The sequence below is a fragment of the Gavialis gangeticus genome, unplaced genomic scaffold (genome assembly GCF_001723915.1).
Source record: "Gavialis gangeticus isolate Ggan-Ray unplaced genomic scaffold, GavGan_comp1, whole genome shotgun sequence".
NCBI lineage: Eukaryota > Metazoa > Chordata > Crocodylia > Gavialidae > Gavialis > Gavialis gangeticus.
Window position 1 is genome coordinate 5,342,374 of NW_017728964.1, and position 20,821 is coordinate 5,363,194.

The following is a 20,821-nucleotide window of genomic DNA, read 5'->3' on the forward strand; positions in this document are numbered from 1 at the left end:
CTGGAGTCGTACGTGGGTTTCCATGACTGCTTCTCTCCCCCCGCATCATTCAGGATGGGCATTTTGCTAGCTCTAATATAATAAAAACCTTAGTCTGTCTGTCCGTAGCTTTATGAGCGCTCTGCTTGGTTGTCTTGGCAGCCAATCATAATGCTCACTGAAACCACCTGAGTGCTCTGCAGGGACAGACACACACAGCAGAGTGGCACCATGACAATAGGGACTAAGGGGCCGGAGCACTGCTGGTCTGCCCCCGCCCCCCTCCCCCTCCTGGGCCCTGTTCCCTGGAGGCAGCGGCGGCATGGGGTGCTGACAGTGCAGCGCTGGCTTCAACCTCCACTCTGGCCTTGCCGCTGCATCCAACGGGTGGCCTTGGCTCCCCTCCCCTGGCCCTGCTCCTTGGAGGTGGCGGTGGTATGGGGTGCTGGTGGTGCAGCACTGGCCTTGCCCCCCCCACTCTGGTCTTCCTTCTGCATCCAAGGGGTGGTCTTGCCCCCCACTTCCCTGCTCCTTGAAGGAGGCGGTGGCGACACTGGCCATCTTCATCCCCACTATCATGGCAGCACTCCATCCCTGGCAGACAGGCTGATGGGGATGGACTGGCACAGCGGAGCATTGCCATGACAGAGGGGATGGAAGGTGGGGGAGGGGAGAGAGGCCAGTGCCACACTTCCAGCACCTCATGCCGCTGCCGCCTCCAGAGAGCAGAGCCGGGGGTGGCAGGGGGGAGGGCCAGGCCGCCCCTTGGATGTGGTGGCAGCACGGAGTGCTGGGAGCAGGATGGTGGGGCAACCTTCCCCCCTGTCCGGCTTCTGGCAGGTGGTGCAGGATGGTAGGTAGCAGCATTCTGTCCCTCCCCTCCCTCCCAGCAGAGAGAGGGAGGAGGCAGGTGAGAGGGGAGGAAGGGAGAGAGAGATGGGAGTGAGATGGGGTGGGGGCTTCTGTGGCAGCACCCCCCAGCTGCAATGCTCCCTTCCCCTGCTGCCACCACGGCCGCCACCCAGCTCCAACAACAAATGGAAGAGAGGGGGAGGCAACAGGGAGAGGGAGCAGGGAGGCAAGGGGGGGGATGTTGCGTGCTGCCAGACATGGACCGGCAGCTACACGGAGAATTGCGTGTCGATGGCCACCACTGCATGCAAGCGCCCCTCCCCCTGCTTTTCTTGGCGGTGTGGGGTGGAGCAGCAAGGGGTGGGGAGGGCACATGGGGGCACACTGGGAAAGGCAGGGGGGGCCCACAGGGCCAGATATGGGGGGTAGGGGGGGTGCAGGAGGCCAGAGGTGGAGAAGCAGCACCACGGGACGCTGGGTGGTGGCACTCCATCGCTGCCTGCCCCCCAGCCCCATCATTTATGACAGGCAATTTGCTAGTTTTTTATTAACATTCTTCTCATCCACATACCTGTAACAAAGTGAGTCCCATCAGATGTAATGTCCATCCCATTAATGGAACCTTTCACAGAGCCTTCCAGTTCTCTGATCACAGAACCATCAAATACCTCCCACCATCCAATCTAGAAACCAGACCAGCAAGGAAGTTCAGTTATACAGAATTAGCATGATGATTTCAATTGCTTCTGGAAGACATGTTTAGCACTGTCCACATTACATAAATCATAAGTAAAGTGTGGGACCCAGTGTCTGTTTTACCTAATGGGCCCTATTTTCCTAAAGGAAGGCTATGTTGGTTGGCAAGGCCTGCCATGATCACAGCCTGGCTCAGAGGTGTAACCGGCTAGTACTGCACCCTGGCCAATCCTCCCTCCCCTCCACCCTGCCTTTGCCCTTCCCCTGCAGCATCGTTGCAGTTCCTCTGGCTCTGACTCTGGAGGCTTTAGCAGCTGGGAGGACAGAACAGTGGTGGTGGTACAGGAGCAGCAGCTGGAGTTTGCTGCTGCTGAGGGGAGATGTCACCTCATTTTTTTGCCACCAACATGTATGTTGAGCAACCAAAAAGACGCTATTTTTTGGTAGCAAAAAAGAAGAGATGACATATTTCCTCAGCAGCAGGAGCTACGCTTCCCAGAATGCCCACTCTTACATACATGCATGCACTCATGCACACATGCACACACATACATAGCACCTCTTGTGACAAAAAACCTCTAGGGCCAGTGGCTTTAGCCCCTCTGTTAGGTTTTTTTTTTCCTTTTCCTTTTTCTTTGTCCTCTCACATGTCTGTCAACCTGGTTGCCCCAGGTTACTGAGTACGTGACCTGGCTCAGGTACAAGGGGGTGGATCTAGCCTCTCTATTGTTCTGAGTTCTGACCTCATGACATGGGGGCTAGACTTAACCTAATGTACCTCTGACAGGTAACGCTGATGCTTTTCAAATTGATTGGTCGGCATCAAATAACACCTGTCCCTAACTGGGCCCAGGTGGTGAGGTCAGAAAGGTTATAAACAGGGTCCCTCCATCTTGGGGTACAGGGACAGAGGCATCTTCTGGTCACTGAATCAGGCTGAAGCTGTGTAACTCCAAAATCCTCTGAACATTGCTGTAATTTATCTAAGTGGTCGCCAGTAAGTTAGATCTAAGTGTTCTAGACGCATGCTAAAAAGGTCAAAGAGTCTCTTACACTGTTTAGCTCAAGGCTATTTTTCTTCAAGGTTCCTTTTAACTTGTATTCCTTCCTTATGACCTCCCCCTCCAATCAATAAAGCTATCTATCATAGCAAGCCTGGCAGTAAATGTTTGAGAGGGATTGGGCAAGCCTTTTTGCTCCCTTTGCTTTAGTCTGTGCTTCAGGCTAAAGGAAGCACCCCAAGATCTCATGGTGGGTTAAGCACCCTCAAGATCTACCAGGCCTGTGTACCCTGGGGGGCACAGAACCCGAACAAAGACCAGACCCTGGGTGGTGGCAGCAGTTACCCCAGGCTTGCGGGTGTGCTCCAGGAAGGGGGTCAATCAGATGTAGGCACCCCAGGGGAGGCACTTGAGGCTTGGTATTTGGTTGGGTGCAGTGAGGAGGGTGGGAGGAGCACCCCTACTGGCCTGCCACACCCCTCTTTCCTTAGGCAGTACCTAAGGCTCATGCCCTACCTACTTACCCATCTTTATGCTCCTGGTCTGGCTTGATTCTGATTGGAAGCTGGACCCCCCAGTCAATGACAAAACTTGCTGCCATGCCCTTGGGTCTCTGAGTTACTTCAAGCTGACTTCCTGTGGTTTTACTTACATTTCTGTCTGTTCCACTTGTGATTATCTGGAACTCTTCAGGATGGTAACAAACACACTGGAACAAAGTGTGGGCCAGGATCATCTGATTCCTTATAAGACGTCTAGAAAATACCCCCAAAGCAGCTTGAGTCAGAGATTTATCCAAATTGATCACTCTGCCAGAGCTAACTTCATCTCCTGTGCACAGCAGACATCTCCTTTGCTCAGACAATGACATAATTTAGTCTGAGATTGGAGTTTTCTGAAGCCTGTTTCATTTTGGAACACAAATGAACTAAGCAGCATACCTACTCTCCCTAAGCTATTCCTCCTGTCTGTTCTATTCCCTACTGTGACTGGTTCATAAGAAATTGATGTATAAAGCAGGGATGGGTATCACAGTGGGAAAAAGCTTTCATTTCAGGACAGCATGTCTAGGGGAGAGCTTGTATCTTTAGGATACACTAGCTGGGTGGTGTCTTCTACCAAGACCTTCACAAGAACACCCTCTTCTTTTCTATGCATGCCATAGTTGAGAAGGGCTAAACTGCTGAATAAGGGTCATTTCCTTACACGAGATCCCAGATGATGCATGTTCCATCGAGGCTGGCTGTGATACACTCCAGGTTGTTCTTCTTAATCTTAATGCAAGACACAGCAGAGATGTGCTCCTTCAAAACTCCTCCTAGCTTGCGTGTGTTCTGGCCAATTTCCCACACCCTCACCTGAAAGCCACCAGTAAACAACATTGTAAGGCCTTCTTCTTATTGAGCTACAACTAGCTCAAAAGACACTTTTGATCTCTGGGTTCTGTGCATCTCTTTTAAGATTTGCTGAAGCTGAATGAAATACTGCATTTTTTCCACTTTCTTTAAAGTTATTGTTGGATCTGACCCCAAATCCTGAATTCAGGTCTCAGCAGTGTAGTCGACTGAATTCAGGAAAGCAATTCTTGAGCTTTAATCCCAGGGCTTGACTTTCAGCAATTACTTAACTGTGCCTCAGTTTATCCTCGACAAATCAGGAAAGACTGATACAGTACCTATGATGCTTCATAAGAGCACTGTGAAATCAAATCATACTGAAAATGAAGTAGACCTCAGTTTAGCTATTAAGTTCAAAGGAGCAGAATTTTGTCCTTTTGTGCTCTAAAGTTGTGTTTTGGAGAGCTGCCAAATTCCCATTAAGTAATGGAAAATGAACTTCCAAATCTCTCTGAAAGTTGCAGCCTTAGGGTTTGGATTATTGATTTTGATGGAAGTATTAACATTTCAGATTGCCTTTTTGCTTGAGTGATGTATATACTCCCTGCTGTTATCGGACCATCCTTCTAGCTTTAATTTTTTCTAGTACTTGTGCTGGTGGGAAACTGAGGCACAGAAAGACTAGGGGCCATATTTTCAATGGTACTGAGATGTTTAAGACACACTAAAATCAATGTAGCTATAAAGGTGAAGAAGATCAGCCCTTTGAAAACACTGGGATGCTGTTAAAATCTAACCCTCTGAATATGTCAATACAGCTGTCCCTGTGTTCCCAGGAAGGGATGGTGCTAAACATGCCCAACCCACCTGTTCAAATTCTGACTGGCTCGTTAAAGGTTGTTACCAGCTATAGTTATGAAAGCACAGCTATTTCACTGCATTACCTGCCCTTCACCTCCTCCACTGATGATCCTTTTACAATCACTTGTAGCAGCGATGGCTGTGACTCCCAAACTATGCGCATTGTCAATCACATACATCAATCGACCAGTCTCTGGTGTGAAGGCACGGATTTTCCCATCATTCCAAGCTGATGCAATAAAAAAACAATGAATCATGGCAGAACAACATCCTTCATACTACTGTACCCTCCCTAGGGTCCTCCTCTACACTGCCACTCTCAAGAACTGAATTGCAGTGGATCCTGTGCTCTTACTCTGCAGAAGGCAATGCTAGTGGATCTGTATAAATGGTTCTCCATCACCATGGCCTCAACATCCCTCAGCTGACTTTGGTATGAATTACTGTGAAGCTGGGCTCTATAACATGCTAGAGTTCATATCCTCTTCTGGCTCCCCAGATCTTGTTTCCCTCACACATCACTTCTGCTGTGCCTGAGGATCTCTACAGCTGAAATGCCTTTTGGCCAGTGGGATGAATCAAACAAGTTGAGTCTTTGGCCCTCCCCCATTCTATTCTAACTATGTTTATTAACATCCGAGAACAGTTTGGGACTGAAGCTAAATACAGAGGTCTCTGACCGTTACCTGAAATAATGCTTTTGCCATCCCTCATGAATTCAATGGCATGGCAAGTCATATTGGGGATAGTGATTCGTAAAAGCTCCCTGTTTTCTGGGGTGTGCCACACACGGATGTCACTCTTGGAGCAGGTAGCAAACAAGTCAGAAGTTCCCCTATGTAAGGCAGAGAAGCAAGTTAGTGAGGGGTAGTCACAGTTAGATGCATCCTTATTAGATCTTCATTTCCCCATTACAGCTAGGTGTTCTTTGTTTCTGATGTTTAACTGTAGTCTTCTCTGTAGGGGATACCACAGTTAATGATGAAAGACAATTTTCATTCTGTACTCTTAACTTTGTGACAAGTTCACCTTTTCGGATGGAACAATTTATGGGAAAGTTTAACTTAAGACACTACAACAGTGTAATATAACATGTGACATTGTCAAACACAAAACTGTAAGCGATGCCCATGGACCCAATAAAATCACTTTCAACAGCTGTGTTACTTGGATATTAGATGATATATTAGATGATGTTCAAAGTTTTGGATTAGAGATCGTGAATGCAGCCACATCTGCAAGGGTTGTTGGTTATAGCTGACATTGGTAGACAAGGTTCTTTAGGTAAATGTGATGTCTTTTATTAGACCAACTCAAATAGTCGGAAAAATTCTTCTTAGCAAGCTTTTGAGTATAAATGCCCTGTGTCAGGCTGAAAGCATCTGCAGTTGGTGTGTGCTCTTCCTGGATGGAATGAATGCCCATTCATATATATATATTTATATACATCATATGTATATATAGTCCATGATTTTTTGTATCCAGTAGGTTGATGAAGTTAAGTTCCTAGGCTTGTCTACGAAAGGTGTTTTGTAAATTCTCTTTGAGGATTAGAATTGAGAAATTGGAGAGAGACTGGTTGTTTTGTGAGATGTGGGCACCCACAAGTAGTTGTGTATTTTCGTCTTTGATAGATTTTCGACGTGCATTCATTCTGGTATGCAGTTGTTGTTTGGTTTCTCCCACATATTTTCCATCAGGGCATCTGGTGCACTGGATGAGATATATTACATTTCTGGAGGTGCAAGTATAAGATCCGGGAATGGTGATGGTTCTGTTATGGGTATAGTTACTGTGGAAATGGTGGAAATGTGTTGGAAGATTTTATATTTTTTCCCCCAGTATGGTCTAGATCCATTCAATGTGCTTTGGGCCATATGAATTTTGCTTCTGGTGATGAGGTTGGTGAATCTCTAATCTCTCAGGGAATTTACAAAATACCTTTCATAGATGAGCCTACAAACTTAACTTCAAAAATCTACTCAATACAAAAAATCATGGACTAAATATGACAGACATTGACTCTATGGCACATTATAACCTGCCTACCATCTGATAACCCCAGGTAACCTGTCTGCAATATTCTTCCCCCTTTCCTCCCCAACCCTACCCTTCTCTCACCTATTGTCTCACAGGGCTTCTGATCCCCCCGCCTGCCACGCTTTTGCATTTTCAAACCAGTATTTTGCATACTGGCTTCCATTCTACCTAGGAAAGAACACAAAGAAACAACTCTCCCTGTGCCTGAAAAGGGTGTTTGTACCAGAAAGAATAATTTTTCCAACTATCTAGTTGGTCTAATAAAAGATATCATATTTACCTAAAGAACCTTGTCTGCCGTATCTGCAAGTATCAGTACCACTTAAGACAATAAATGCAAGAAACATTGAAAGATGCATTGCATGCTAAGATATGGATTACTGAAGGATCTCCTGGCTTAGGAGTCATGGCATTTTCCCCAAGAGTATGGTATAGGGCAAGGGTTGGTAAACTACAGCCTGGGGGGCTGGATCCAGCGTGCAAAACCTTTGGATCCAGCTTGCAAATGTGGGAACTCAGTGGCAGGGGGCTTTGGCTGTGGGCTATGTTTCCATGCTGCCATAGAGACAAGTGTTAGCAGCAGCTGGGTCCTAGCACTCGCCCTTCTTTCTTACACAGGGTAAGTAATTCTGGCTTGCATCTGGAAAAACTTGTCTACCCCTGGTGTAGGGTGTTAACACTGCTGTTACACAAATTTGTGTAATTACAGTGCTTCAGTTTAAAATTCTTCCTGGAGGTTTGATCCATTACTTATTTGTCACTTCCTGAACAGCTTTCTAATTCAGCAACTAACCTGGCTGCACTGAAATGCTGGATGAAGTGACTCCTACATGCAAGTCAGAATGTACATTCTATGAGACTTTGGGAGTCGCCTGGCTAAAAAGTGTTGTACAAGTATCTCCACCTCCTCCCATCCTCCCCACACCTCATTTTTCAAGGGTAAAAAGGCTCTCCTTTACTTATCCTTACAGGGGAAAAATGATGTCATTAATTGCTTCGTTATGACAGGTGGCAATGCATTTCTCTTTAAACTCAGCGAAGTTAATTCGGTAAATCTGGGACTCTTCTGTTCCTGCAAAGAACTGATGACCTTGACCTCTGAGTGTCAAGGAAGTGACACCACCTTGGACCTGAATTTTCCTGTTAAAATAAAACAGAAGTTGGACCTGATTCTGGTTTTTCTTATATTCTTCTTCCTCCCCTCCTCTTGTATTTGGCTTCTACTTTGCCTTCATCCCCCACCATGCTCCATAACAAAAGGCAGGAGCCTTGTCAAGACCAACACTCCATTTCCTGTCAAATTCATTAGCACTTCATGTTATCCGTAGTACAGCACAGACTAAAAGCACAAGCACATACACACATTTCTTTGGAGCAGGTTGTAGATAACACACCTTTGCCTATTTTTTTTTTACTAAAGTGCACTTCAGTAGTATTTACCCAAGAGTATACCAGGCAGTTTAGATGTTTTGGGCTGTTTAAACCATATATTGCTAAGCTTTCAGAAGTGCCTACCTAAGTTGCCTATGCCAACAATGCAAAATGAGTAACTGCGTGCACAATCCTTGCAAAACTAAGGATGTTATCCTCCTGCTCCACTCAGCCTTGGTGAGACCACAGCTGGAGTACTGCGTCCAGTTCTGGGTGCTGCACTTCAGGAAGGATGTGGAGAAGTTCAAGAGTCCAAAGGAGGGCCATGCGCATGATTAGATGTCTGGAGAGCAAGTCATATGAGGAGAGGCTGAAAGGCATGGGACTGTTCAGCCTGGAGAAGAGAAGATTCAGAGGGGACATGGTGGCAGCCTAGAAACATATTACGGGCATACATCAGGGTCTGAGGGAATATCTGTTCACCAAGGCACCCCTGGGGAAGACAAGAAACAATGGGCACAAACTGATTGAAGATCGCTTCAGATTGGACATAAGGAGTAACTTCTTTACAAGCTGAGTGCTGAGAGTCTGGAACAGACTGTTGGTAAAGTCACCCACCCTGGGGATCTTCAAAAAGTGTCTTAATGCCCACTTTGCTGGGGTCATCTGACCCCAGAAGTCTTTCCTGCTCAGGATCTGATGATCTTGTAAGGGCCCTTCCAGACCCTAACATCTATGAATCTACAAATCACATAGTGGGGAATGATGCCAGCAATCATTCTGTTCTCTAATCACAGTAGAAGGGTCATAAGTAATTAGGCACACATTTGTATACACTCACTTATAAAGCTATTGACAAAGCCCTTTTTTAATCCAGTGTCCTCTTACAACTACTTGTTAACTTCGAGGGTCATAGCCTCAGCTGTTGTAAAATGGTGTAATTTCATTGACTTCAGAGGAGCTACACAAATCGACATCTATATAAATTATTTTAAATGAACTAGGAGTATTTAAATTAACATTTGCAAAGGAATAGAACAACTCTATGCAGTAGAGTCTTCAAGAGGAGACCGGACAGACACCCTGCTGGGATCATTTGATCTCAACAGTATTCCTGCCCAGAGCAGAGGGGTTGGACTCAATGATCTTTTAAGGTCCCTTCCAGCCCTTAATTTCTATGATTCTATATTTCAACCAGTGTCTACTTTATTTTATTGCCCTTTCAACAGTGTCTACTTTTGCTGAGAAAATCAAAAAACATGAGATTTCTCTGTTATTACTTAAAAAACATCAAAACTGGTATCTGGACTGTGCTCTGGAGTGTGTACATTACTGCCCCATTACATTGCCACTCTGCACCACTACATCCTTATGCTACTTCAGTCTACAGACTCACTTGATTGACTTGTAGTTTGAGCCTTTAAAGAGAGCTATAATCCCTCCTCCGGTGCCGACTACTAAATCTCCTGTCTTCAGCAAAAGCAAAGCTGTGACTCCCTAGGAGAAAACAGGATTAACACACAATTGTACTGAAGCGGCATCTCTTTATTGATGCAGCTGTGTTGAACAGCACAACAGAGTCTTTGCCATGCTCCCTGGGGCAGTCCTTACATCATTCAAATATTGCTCTATTAGTATGCCTCCACTGTGCCAGGTAAAAAGTAGTGTCTTCAAAATGAAAATGGAGAAAGCCTTTATTAGATATAGGTATATTAAAAGTCAGTGTAAAAATGTTAACATATAAACAAGGAAGCAATAGCATTGCGCCTACAGAGGTAGTAGAACAGAGTATGCATACACAACTTTACCTTATTGTAGCATTCTCTGTTAGTGACTAAATTCATTCTTTCAAAGCTTTTTTCCCCCATTTTAGTAACCCGTTTACTGACCCAGTAAATGTCAGTACATAAGAACTGACATTTACTGGGTCAGATCATAGGTCCATCAAGCGCAGTATCCCATCTCACACAGCAGCAGAGATGAGAGGGAGGAAACAGCATGACCAGAATTTCCCATCCCCTGCTTCTCCCCCATTGCAGTGTTCAGCAGCCAGAGGTTTAGGAACTTCTAATTTGGAGGCTGCACCCCAGTCTACCATGCTCCATATCTATTAATATACCTTTCCTCCAAGAATTGGCTTAGTCCCCTTTGAACTAGGTGAAGCTACCAGCCCCCACAACTTCCAGAGGCAACAAATTCCACAGGTTAATTACTTGGTGTGTGAAAAAGCATGTCGTTGTTACTTTTAAGCCTACTACCCAATACTTTCACCTCTGTCCCCTTATTCTAGCATTGTGAGAGACAGTAAATAATACATCTCTATTTACTTCATCTGCACCATTTACTATTTTGTAAACCTCTATCATGTTCCCCCTCAGGTATCTTTTTTCTAAGATGAAAATTCCTAGTCTATTTAGTTTCTTCTCATATGACAACTCCTCCATACCCCTGACCATCCTTGTTGCCCTACTGAAACAATTCAGCCCAAACTGTCTCCCCAAAAACTATTAGTTTTTTTTCTGCAGGACCCTACTTCCCAATGTGCCAGAGAACCATTTTCTTCTTCCTTGTGTGGAGGGTGGGGAGAATGAGCCAGTCTCAGTGGGCCTGTAGCAGGGAGCCCAAGGCACATTACTGAAAAGGGGAAGGCAGAGCAGGCTACCCTAGCTGTCTAGGTAGGCAGGCAGCTGAGACAAGGCTACTGGCACAGGAATTACCTGGGGAAGTAGTGCAGATTTCCAGGCAACCAGATAAAGGTTGCATGCAGACAGGCTAAGCTGCAGCATGAGGGCCACGCTGCCCATTAGATGGAAGGAGAAACCCGTGTCTGGGACTGGGGTGTCACCTGACCAAAGGGGACAGGGCTCCAGGGCAAATAAACCCAGCACCTGGAGGAAGGCACTCAATCAGGTCTGGTGCATTGCAGGGAACGGCTCCAGGAGACATCCTGGCAAGCATCAAAACACCCTGAGAGCAGAGAGGCAAGAGCTCAAGGGAAGGAGGGCTGGCAAGACCTTTTTACCTGGAGTGGGAGAGGTTTTGATTGAAAGCCGTGGTTTGCATTTTGTCTCAGTTTTATACTGGAGGACTGAGCTGTGGCTGTGGGGGAGGTATGGAGGCCACAGGGGTGCCTGAGGAGCACCCAGCTTAGAGCCTGGTCTGGATCATGGACTTGGGGGCAGGTGGGGGGGGACTAGAGCTTTGCCTGGGTCAGGGACCCCAGAGGCCCAGCCCCCAGGAGGGTAAGGACCAGGCCAGGGAGGCTGAAGCCCAACAGAGGCATTCAGGCCTGAGAGGGCTAAGTGTTGTGGTGGAGCCAGATGGCCTGATACTACATACCATCTGAGAGGCAAGGGCATGGCTAAGGGGGTAGACGGAGACCACAAACACAGTCCATAAGATGCCTGGTGTCCCAGGGCACCAATAGGGCCAGAAGAGCTGCAACAGATTGTTTGAAGGGCAAGTAGGCAGTGGAATGGGCCCACTCTGGGCCTTTGGGGCAGTCTCCCAAACTGTTTGGGCAACATCAAGATATGGCAGACAAAATAACAGGGAAAGTCCGCCTGAGTAATTGGACTGAGCAGCAGCCACATGTCTACCAGGGGGTGCCACAGCACCTCTGGGCACAGGTCCTGTCACATGGCCCTCAGGAATTGCTCAGCAAAGGGTTTCAATATGAGATGACACATTAGACCACCAAGGGTCCCTACTACCCTGGCAGAGAATGGGAAGAACTGGCTAAAGCACCAAACTGGAGACAGGAAATCAGCTGTCCCCCAAGGTATTCATCAGATCTTACTTTGTGTATTTTGGAAAGTCAGAATAGTTCTCTATGAGAAACTTGGGTTTTGTTTAAATAAAAACGTTTCTAGCCTTCACACTGGGTGTGTCTACACATCCACCAATGTGCAGTCCCTACTGTATTTTTAGTACTTGTATAATCAAGTATGAAATAATATGCAGTGCAGCAGCCTACTGCACATTTAGCACAATCGCATGCTTTTTCTGATGCATAATGCACAGTAGACTAAAACTACTCTGCATTAGCATATTTGCATGGTTTTTGCCATGTGCACTACTGTGCAGTAGAATTAATCTACTGCTCATTAAAGATATTGTAGGTGTGCCCACTGGTGATGGACAGCAAGGAAACATGACTTTTTAAAGGTCAAAAACCAGAAGGAATTTAAAGAACACAACATTTACTGGTTAAAAGGAAAGATTTTTGTAGTTGGTCTCCTGACTTTTGGGAACCACATTTCATGACTCCTGAACAAATGGTGTTGGCAATACGTGCACTGTCTATCTACAACTCCTGGTATTCCCAATGCATCTCTGAGGCAAATATTGGCTTGGCTCAACCACACTTGATTTTTAGGAGTAAACACAACTCCCAAACAGCAAGCCCACAAGTCCTTAGCCTGGAGAGGACTGAGGTTTAGTTATGGATGTGAGGAGAAGCCCAGCTAGAGACAGAAATAGTAAGGGAACTTTAATTTTTCATAATTTTTCACAACCTAGTGGGAAGCTGTAAGAGAAGAATCCAGACAATACAAATTACAGTGCACATAGTTTGAGTTTGGACACACTGCTTTTGTCCAGTTACCCAGATGAATGGAATCACTTGTATTAATACTAATCCTGCTTATGTCTTGTGGAAAACTTTTTAAAATTCTCTCCAAAGAGACAACCATCTATGTCACATTATTTGTGCTTCTTTTTGTTCAAAAAAGTACTAGTAAGCTGTTCTATGTTGTAGTCCTGTGCGTCAGCTCAGTAGCAATATTGGGGCTGCTGAAGTCTCTCCACCCATTCAGTTTTCATGGTCCAATATTTGCCAAGGTCCCACCTGGGTTGCTTGTGCCTCTAGCACCCAGGACTCCCAAGTATTCCACCATCTCAGTACCAGCCAGTACGAGGATTGGTTAGCCTCTAAAATCAGACAAAATTGGATGTATTCAATCTAGCATAGCTGTAAGCACAAGCAAACATCTGCATGGAAACACATTTCTAACCTAACCCAATCTAGCCTAAACAGACTTGTTTATTTCTAATGTGTTGATTGGTTTCAGTAGCTTCTCTCACTTGATGTCACAGCACTCTGACATCATGGACATCATGCCTAATTGTGGAATGTCTCACACACCAGATTTTATACCATCACCTAGAGAACAACAGCAGGAAGAAAGCCTGTTTTCATGTAAATGTTTTCAGCAAAAGAACAAAAACAAAGAAGGAAAATCAGAAAATATGATCCAGAAGCAGAACTGTTTCTAAACAGAATGTTTTTCAAAGTTTCCTATGAAGCATCAGCCGTTCTTTGAGTCCCCCGTTATCTGAGACCCATCAACTATGCTTTTGATCTACTACTGCACAGCTCTTCCTGTAAAAAAAGCTCAGTTTCAAATGCCCTTTGAGTTTAGAGTTATAGCAGGTGGTGGCACTACAAATCAAACCTGTAACTGTGGAGAACATACACAATTACAGCTCTTGACTATCTGCTAATAAATTTGCACTTTTATGGCCCTCTCTACACTACTTCAAGTTTCCTGCGTGTCATGTTTTAATTTCCCTAATTTGAGACTGAAGTTGATACCACAAATAGTGAAAATTAAGCGTCCTTAAATAGTCAGAACACATTGTTAGACATGCCAATATTGGCATTTGATTTCAACACTGCCTTTGTAAGTGGGCTCTTTTCCTGTCAAGGCTCTTCTCTGAATCATGAGTAGACAGCTGTATAATCTACTTGTGTTGTTCATGAAGCCAAGCAGCTCATATTAATAATGCAATAAATACTGTTTTATATCCTTTTGCAGATGAAATGCAAAGCATGGTGGAGGGGTTTAAATATCATCTTTTATTATTTACTTTTTACAAAAAGAAGGCCACTGCTTTGAAGTATACTGATTACAAAGAAAAATCACAAACCAAATCAAGCCAGTCCATCTCCTCAATGAGATCCTCTCCTTTCTGTACCATTGCAGTCTCTTCCAGACTTCTTTGCTACACTAAGGTCTTCCCCTTCAAGTTCTTTTAAAGACACTTCTCCAATGCAGACACTCCCAATATTTCTTAGACTGTCCTTGCCAGTCACACACCTCACTTCTTACCTGCTTTACAGATGCTACTAAACAAATGGAGTTTCTCTGCTTGGAGAAACCATGCAGACACAGGGTGAGAGTTCAAAAGACTTTTTAGAGTGTAGACCAAAATCTAAGCTGAGCTCTCCAGGAGGTTTTTTTTTCAGAGGGTGGTAATGTGAACTAAGGAAAGGTTTAACGTCACACCTGGGATAGAAAAGGTCTAGATTATTTCTTGTGTAAGCAAGAGGGGCAACATTATTGTTTTTGTTCTTCCATAAAGTGTGGCATGTCTTTGAGGTGCAGACCTTTCCTGCTGTGCTGCAGGAACTATGGCTCGTACTCCTCCCCAGTACAGACTGAAGGGTGGGACTGGAATGCATGGGGATTATGACGTACCTCATAAAGCGATGGGGTAAGTGCTTGAGGAGATCCAAGAGGAATTCTGAGGTGGAATCTGAACTCTGGTTGTGGTCGCAAAGCTCAGCACTTACACAGCTCTGACCTTTAATGGGGACACTGAGACTTGTGGCTACTAATCATGAAATCCTAGAAAAATGGGGAAGGAAGGAACTTCAAAAGGTCATCGAGTTCCTCCCCCAGCTAAAGGCTGAATCATCCTTATCTAAGCTATCCCAGACAAATATTTGGTAGAAATACCTATAATACTTCTTCCCCTTGCCCTATAGTAGTTTCTGGGATAGATTAGGCTGGCCTTATTTCTCCACTCCCAGAGGCCTTGGAGGTTACCAGAAACTGGACAAGTAAAAAGTGCATTCTGTTGTCTCAAGAAATAAGCTCTCCTCCTCCCTGATTGGGCACAGGAAAAGCGATAGGCACCATGCCTAAGGGAAGGTTATTTTCCTCTTTTCCCAACTGCATAGCAGAGAAGGAGAAAGGAAATTTCAAGCCAGCAAGAGAGGTGGAGTGGTGGCTGCCAGGACAGGTACATCAACTACCCAATCCCACTGAATGCCACTTGGAGAAATTCAAATAGCCAAATACTGCCCAATATTCAGCCAGTTCCACAACTGTTGTCTTCCAGTTTCTTATCCCCACTTTTTAGGTTCTATTCAATATAACTGTACACTTCAGGTGAAGTAAGCAACAAGTGAGCTAAACAGAGAGGAAGAAATACCTGCATGAGGCAATTCCTTTTTGTTTGTGAAAGGAGATCCCCTTGGGGCTTTAATTCTGCATGGCCAAAATCAGGAGTGTTTGCTTTTTTTTTTACCCTGGTTTGCCTGTATCTTTATCTTATATTGAATTTGATAAGAGAGAATCTGTGATAGCACAAGAGCTGTGGGCAAAACCCATCTCTGGGAATATACTGAGAAAGAACAGAATCTGAACCAGGTCTTTGAACTCAGTGCCAACTATACCCTTCATAAGGAACCAATAGCACAGAGCTGGGATTAGTTTTCTGAGTCAGATATGTGGAGGCTCTCCTAGAGGAAGGAATAATGTACCACTTTCACTTACTAACAAGAAGTGAAGGGGAAAGGGAGGCAGGGGAATAAACTGCATGAGAATCTGTTGGAGTTAATAAAAGTTAAAACACAACCCCATGGTTGCCACTCACCTGGCTGAACTTGTCCTTCATAGGTCCATAGTCACTCATAAGTTTGCTTTTTGTATTCAGTTTCAGGATGTCACCACTTGTAGTCCCAACATAGAAGTAACTATCATCATCTGCCATCTGGGGGAAGGTTTAAATAAGGAAAGCAGGATCAGCTATCTAGATTTATACCATGGGAAACTCTGTGATATATTAGTGGTTACATGTCAGTGTATTGCCAGGATTTCATTTGGACTGGTGTAAATGAAGTTTGTGTCCAGCACCACAAACAGATCTAGATCTCTGTTGAAGGTAAGACATTTTTCTAACTAAAACCTGATCATGCTTATGAACAAAAAAAGAATTTTTTGCATGCCAGAACTTCTGGCTAAAAGTCGGCCTGCTTCTTTTCAAAAACACTAAAAACCATTGCTTTGCTGGAGAAAAATATTATGGGGTACAGTCTCCAAGGTTTAATATTTTTACACTCATCATGGTGTTACAACTGATAAACATACCATCATTACAAATGGTTAGGATAACCTACAGGTCTATTGAGACATACTCAGCCTAACTATACATCTTTTGCTGAAACTTACCATGATACATGTGATCACTCTCTTGAGCTGCCCCGTTTGGCATTCAGTTGACCTGATTTTTCTGTTTAGTAAATCCAGTTCCCATACTCGAATGGTCCCACTGTAGCCAAAGAATACACATCACAATTGAATTCATACATGCACAAATCTCTGAGACCTTGGAATAATGCACTGCTGCAAAAAACCTTCAGTATGTTCTGCCTGGGGTCTATCATCTTGTTAATATAAAAGGAAAAAAGATACAATTCCAGATAAACAAACAAAAGAAAACAAAAAAAAAATCCATTGTATCTGTAAGATAAGTTTCTGATGACTTCCATCTGGTTGGCCAACAATAGCCCCAAAGTGCAGAAGTATATACTGTAGTCATGGGGACAAACCACCTCAGTATCTTCCCTTCCCCAGTTACACATACATGGGTGGGACCTTGTGCATTCTCTTAGTTCTGAATAGATTGGAAAATAAACTATCCAGGGCAATTCCAATAACTTTTCATTACTGCAACTTCACTGCAACCAGATATCACCACCATATCTATTACACAAAAATATTATATTAAAAGAATATCAATGCTGAAAAGTCAAGCACTCAAAATTTAAGAAATGCCAGAATTTAGACAGCATTTACAGCCTTAATTCAGTCTCCTTACCATCATGTGTTATGATGCAGGCTTAAAGTATATAAGCAGCTATGGGTTTTTGCCACAGGCTGCTGCCTCATTCATTGTACGACTATTATAATTATTTCACAGTACCAGTACATAAGACAAGATATCAATTAGAACTGTTCTACTGCTGAGACATTGTAACAGAGGGCATAAATACAGTTTCATTCTCTATTTCTACCTGCTAGCAGAGAACATAACTGAAGAGCTTGGATGGGGTTGTGAGGTGTTTACAGTGATAAAACAAAAAAAGAGTGCCACTAAAACACGACTGCCACTTTCTCTTTTCTCTTCCTTTACCCCACACTCTCTCCTTTACCCCACCTCTCACGGTGTCCTTTATTTTGTCCCATTCACAACCCATCTCTCCCCCTGTCATGTTCATTTTTTTTTTTGACCCATTTAGCAATCATTCAAAAAAGTCCGTTTCAATTTCTAATGGAAAAAAACCTACTAGAACCAACAAGATATGTGGATGGACTGACAAGCAAGAATATTTGGGCCACAGATCTTACTCTCAATATGCTTTTGTCTCCCTTTTTTTAATATGTTGTGTAAAACATCTAGCAATTCTGGGTGTCATGGCCGTGATTTTCAAGAGCACCCAAAAATCCCACTTATTTTAATAGAAGCTACAGGCTTTCAGCATCTTTGAAAACCAGGCCAGATACAAGTAATAATATATTCATCCTGCTGCAATGACAGATTTGCACTGAAGGGCTCTCACACTGTTGCAAGCCAGTGGCTAGAGGCTGCTGCTGGTATAGGTAAGAAATAAATTGTTGACTTGCAAGGTGCCACTATTCCTATATTAATAAGCTGTTGTTCAGAGTCATTTGCTGACTGCATTTCTCATGTAAACATTAGGAAGAACATATGGGGAATGAGTACAAACCCCTGCCAACAGCCACAAAAGTTGCACACTGCTCCTTGCATATACTGCTTTAAAAGCTTACGCCTATGTGTAGAACAAGCAGAAATACCTCCTGGGGACAAGCTGAGATAGTTAAAGACCCCTACAAAGCAATAAGAAAAACATTAACGCTGTTTCTTAAGTTTCCTGCCACCTAAATAAACAGTTTTTGTAAAAAGAAATATGTTTGTGAACTTTTGTCCCTCAGAAGCACTTTTTTCTCCTTGTGTAGACAAAATCTTACTTTCCAGCACTAACGAACATCTCATCTCTGCATCTGGAAAAAGCCAGGACAGTAGCATTTCCAGCACTTTGGGCTGAAGCAGGACTGCCACAGATGGCATCTCTCTTAGCTATGCTCCATACGACCACACTGCAAAACAGAGGAGATTAGGTTTCAGCTTATTTGAGTGGCTTGAAAACATCATAGATCAAAATGAGTCTGACCATCTTCCCAGCCTAGATGAATAAAGTGTTGGGGTCACTTTACAGATATTTTAACCAAGCGAAATTTTCAGTCATGTTATCTTATCTAATAGATATGTGTACTTACAATTCGTGCCCCTTCTTCATAAAGTAGTTTAATGATTAATGAGTTAATGGGCACTTGTCCCTCAGCATCTAATGACCATGATTCATGATTCAAATCATGTCTTCTGTTATCAGTAGAAATTGATTTGATGGGTCTAATTCTGTCCTCACCATAAAGACACTACCCCAAGGGTGTCAAACATATGGCTCAAATGGAACAGTTTCACCCAGCCTGTCAGTACTCTGGCAGGGTACTGGACATTGGGGGTGGGGCTACTGGGGTGTGGCCAGCTGCAGAGTTTGGGGTGCCTGGATATGGATGAACATGGCCATCAGCAGCAGGGGGTAAGCAAAGGCTGTGCAGACAGTGGTGATATGTCAGGCTTTCAAGCCTAATTTACTCTGAAATACCATGTTTTATTGAATAGAACACACCCCCTTTTCCCAGAATCCAGCCGCTGGAGATTGAAGTGGAGAGTATATGTGAGAAATATGGTAAGAGCAGGTTCTGCCATTTAAGGGTGAAACCAGAAGTAAAATCTACAGATCCACAGGAAGCAGAACAATGAGCAGGCTCAACTCCTTACCTACTTAGTTACTTAAAACAAGGACAAATCTTTTTGCATTGATTCTGACTTTGAAAAACATGGCATATATAATATTCCAGGGCATGCATATGTGAGAAAATATGGTGTGTGCTGTGTAGTCTGGGAGATGGTGTAAATGACACCAGCTTAGCCTCCCCTTGATTTTTGGTGCTTACTAGAAACAAGACGCACAACAGGACAAGGGGGTGAAGCGCTGGAGCCCAGCAGCTTGTTTCATCCTCAAATATGGAAGCTGTCTCTCTCTCACCTGGCCCACACCTTACAGGGCCAGTCAAATCAGGAAGGAGGAAGAATCAATATTTAAAGTTTCTTACTTGCCATCATCCTGGCCTCCCAGTGACACCAAATAAAGGTCATTTGGAGAGAAGGCCAGTTTTTCTACTTTTCCCTTGTGAAGTGACAGCCGGGCAAGCAGCTCTTTCTTCTCGTAGTCCCACAAAATGATATCTGCCTGAGATCCAAAGAACAAGGGGTCAGAACAAGAGTAGTATTCAGAATGTACTTTGGTGCTTTTGTAGCTAAGCACCACGATTCAAAGATGTCAGTCTAAAGAACATAAAAGCAGCCTTCTTTCCAGCCCGAGGCTCCAGAGGTTTAAGTACTGTTCAGATCAGTCCCACTCAGAGACACCAAATTTGTCACTTTAATGAATGTGTTTGATTTTAAAGTCAATGTAATGACAGGGCCAACAAGTGCTAAAAGAACATTTGAATTATATTTTAAAATTCTAATATAATAAAGGGCTTAGTCTGTCTGTCCGTGTGTCGGTCTGCCTGTAATTCTTTTGGGCAACTATGCATGCGTTGCCAAGGGGGCCGGCAGTGATTGGCTGCAGGGGCTCTGCCTCTTCAGGAAGGCAGGTGGGAGCCCTGCTGTTTCGTGGGAGGAGATGGAGGCAGGCGGCAGGGAAGGAGGAGCTGCTGCCACCTCCTCAAATGGAGGGAAGCCTGCTCTGCAGGAAGAGGCAGGAGGGTAGGCAGTGGGGAGGGAGCTGCTGCCACCACAGGCAGAGGGAAGCCCTGCTGCTCTATGGGAGGAGCCGGTGGTGGTGGACAGGCTGGGGAGAGGGAGCTGTCATTGCTGTCATCACCGCTTTCTCAGGTGGAGGGAAGCCCTGCTGCTCTGTGAGAGGAGGCGGAGGCGGGTGGGGGGCGGGAGAGGGAGCTGCTGTGCCGGAGGCTAGAGGAGGAGGTGGTGGAGGGACTGGTTACATGGCCAGCCCCAAAGGGTGAACAGGGAGTGGGGGGCATGTAAACACTCCCTGAAACACTTTCATTCATGATGTGCAATTGGCTAGTAGTATATAATGCTCCAGTCTCTTCCTTGCCCTTTTTAAAGAACAAATGTATTAAACTTCACTGAAACCCTGTGGATAGGCAAAAGTGAAGCACAAAGGTGAGATTTTCAAAATTGTTAGACATCTGAAGACGCAAATAGGTGCCTAGTGGGATTTCAAAATTGCTTAACGTAGAGGTACACTAATACATTAGTCCATATGGTATCAGCACCAATTAAAGGAAAATTGACATTATTGGCAATTGTTTTTTTTTTTTGGCTGATATGGTCAGTAATGTCACCAATAAATGCTACATGCATGTGTGTAGCCGCAGCATGCATACAGCCAGGAATGCAGGCTGGCAGCTTGGAGAGCAGTGTCTGGCCAGTAAGTCTGGTGGGGTGGGAGAGCGGGCAGATGTCAGGGGGCACTCAGGGATGCTGGGGGAGCAG

The 20,821-nt window shown here is 44.5% G+C and overlaps 1 protein-coding gene across 1 annotated transcript in view; it reads right to left on the reverse strand.

Annotated features, from left to right (window-relative positions):
* LOC109287349 (cilia- and flagella-associated protein 52-like) overlaps window positions 1–20,821 on the reverse strand; it is a 29,935-nt gene that overhangs the window by 6,643 nt on the left and 2,471 nt on the right. Inside the window, exons 3-13 of the mRNA XM_019502338.1 lie at window positions 19,408–19,544; window positions 18,199–18,327; window positions 16,378–16,477; window positions 15,803–15,919; window positions 9,534–9,634; window positions 7,736–7,906; window positions 5,413–5,561; window positions 4,810–4,955; window positions 3,735–3,886; window positions 3,181–3,283; window positions 1,403–1,514 (exon numbers count right to left, since the gene is read on the reverse strand). Coding sequence (XP_019357883.1) covers window positions 1,403–1,514; window positions 3,181–3,283; window positions 3,735–3,886; window positions 4,810–4,955; window positions 5,413–5,561; window positions 7,736–7,906; window positions 9,534–9,634; window positions 15,803–15,919; window positions 16,378–16,477; window positions 18,199–18,327; window positions 19,408–19,544 — 1,417 coding nt within the window. The remainder of the gene's footprint in view (window positions 1–1,402; window positions 1,515–3,180; window positions 3,284–3,734; window positions 3,887–4,809; window positions 4,956–5,412; window positions 5,562–7,735; window positions 7,907–9,533; window positions 9,635–15,802; window positions 15,920–16,377; window positions 16,478–18,198; window positions 18,328–19,407; window positions 19,545–20,821) is intronic.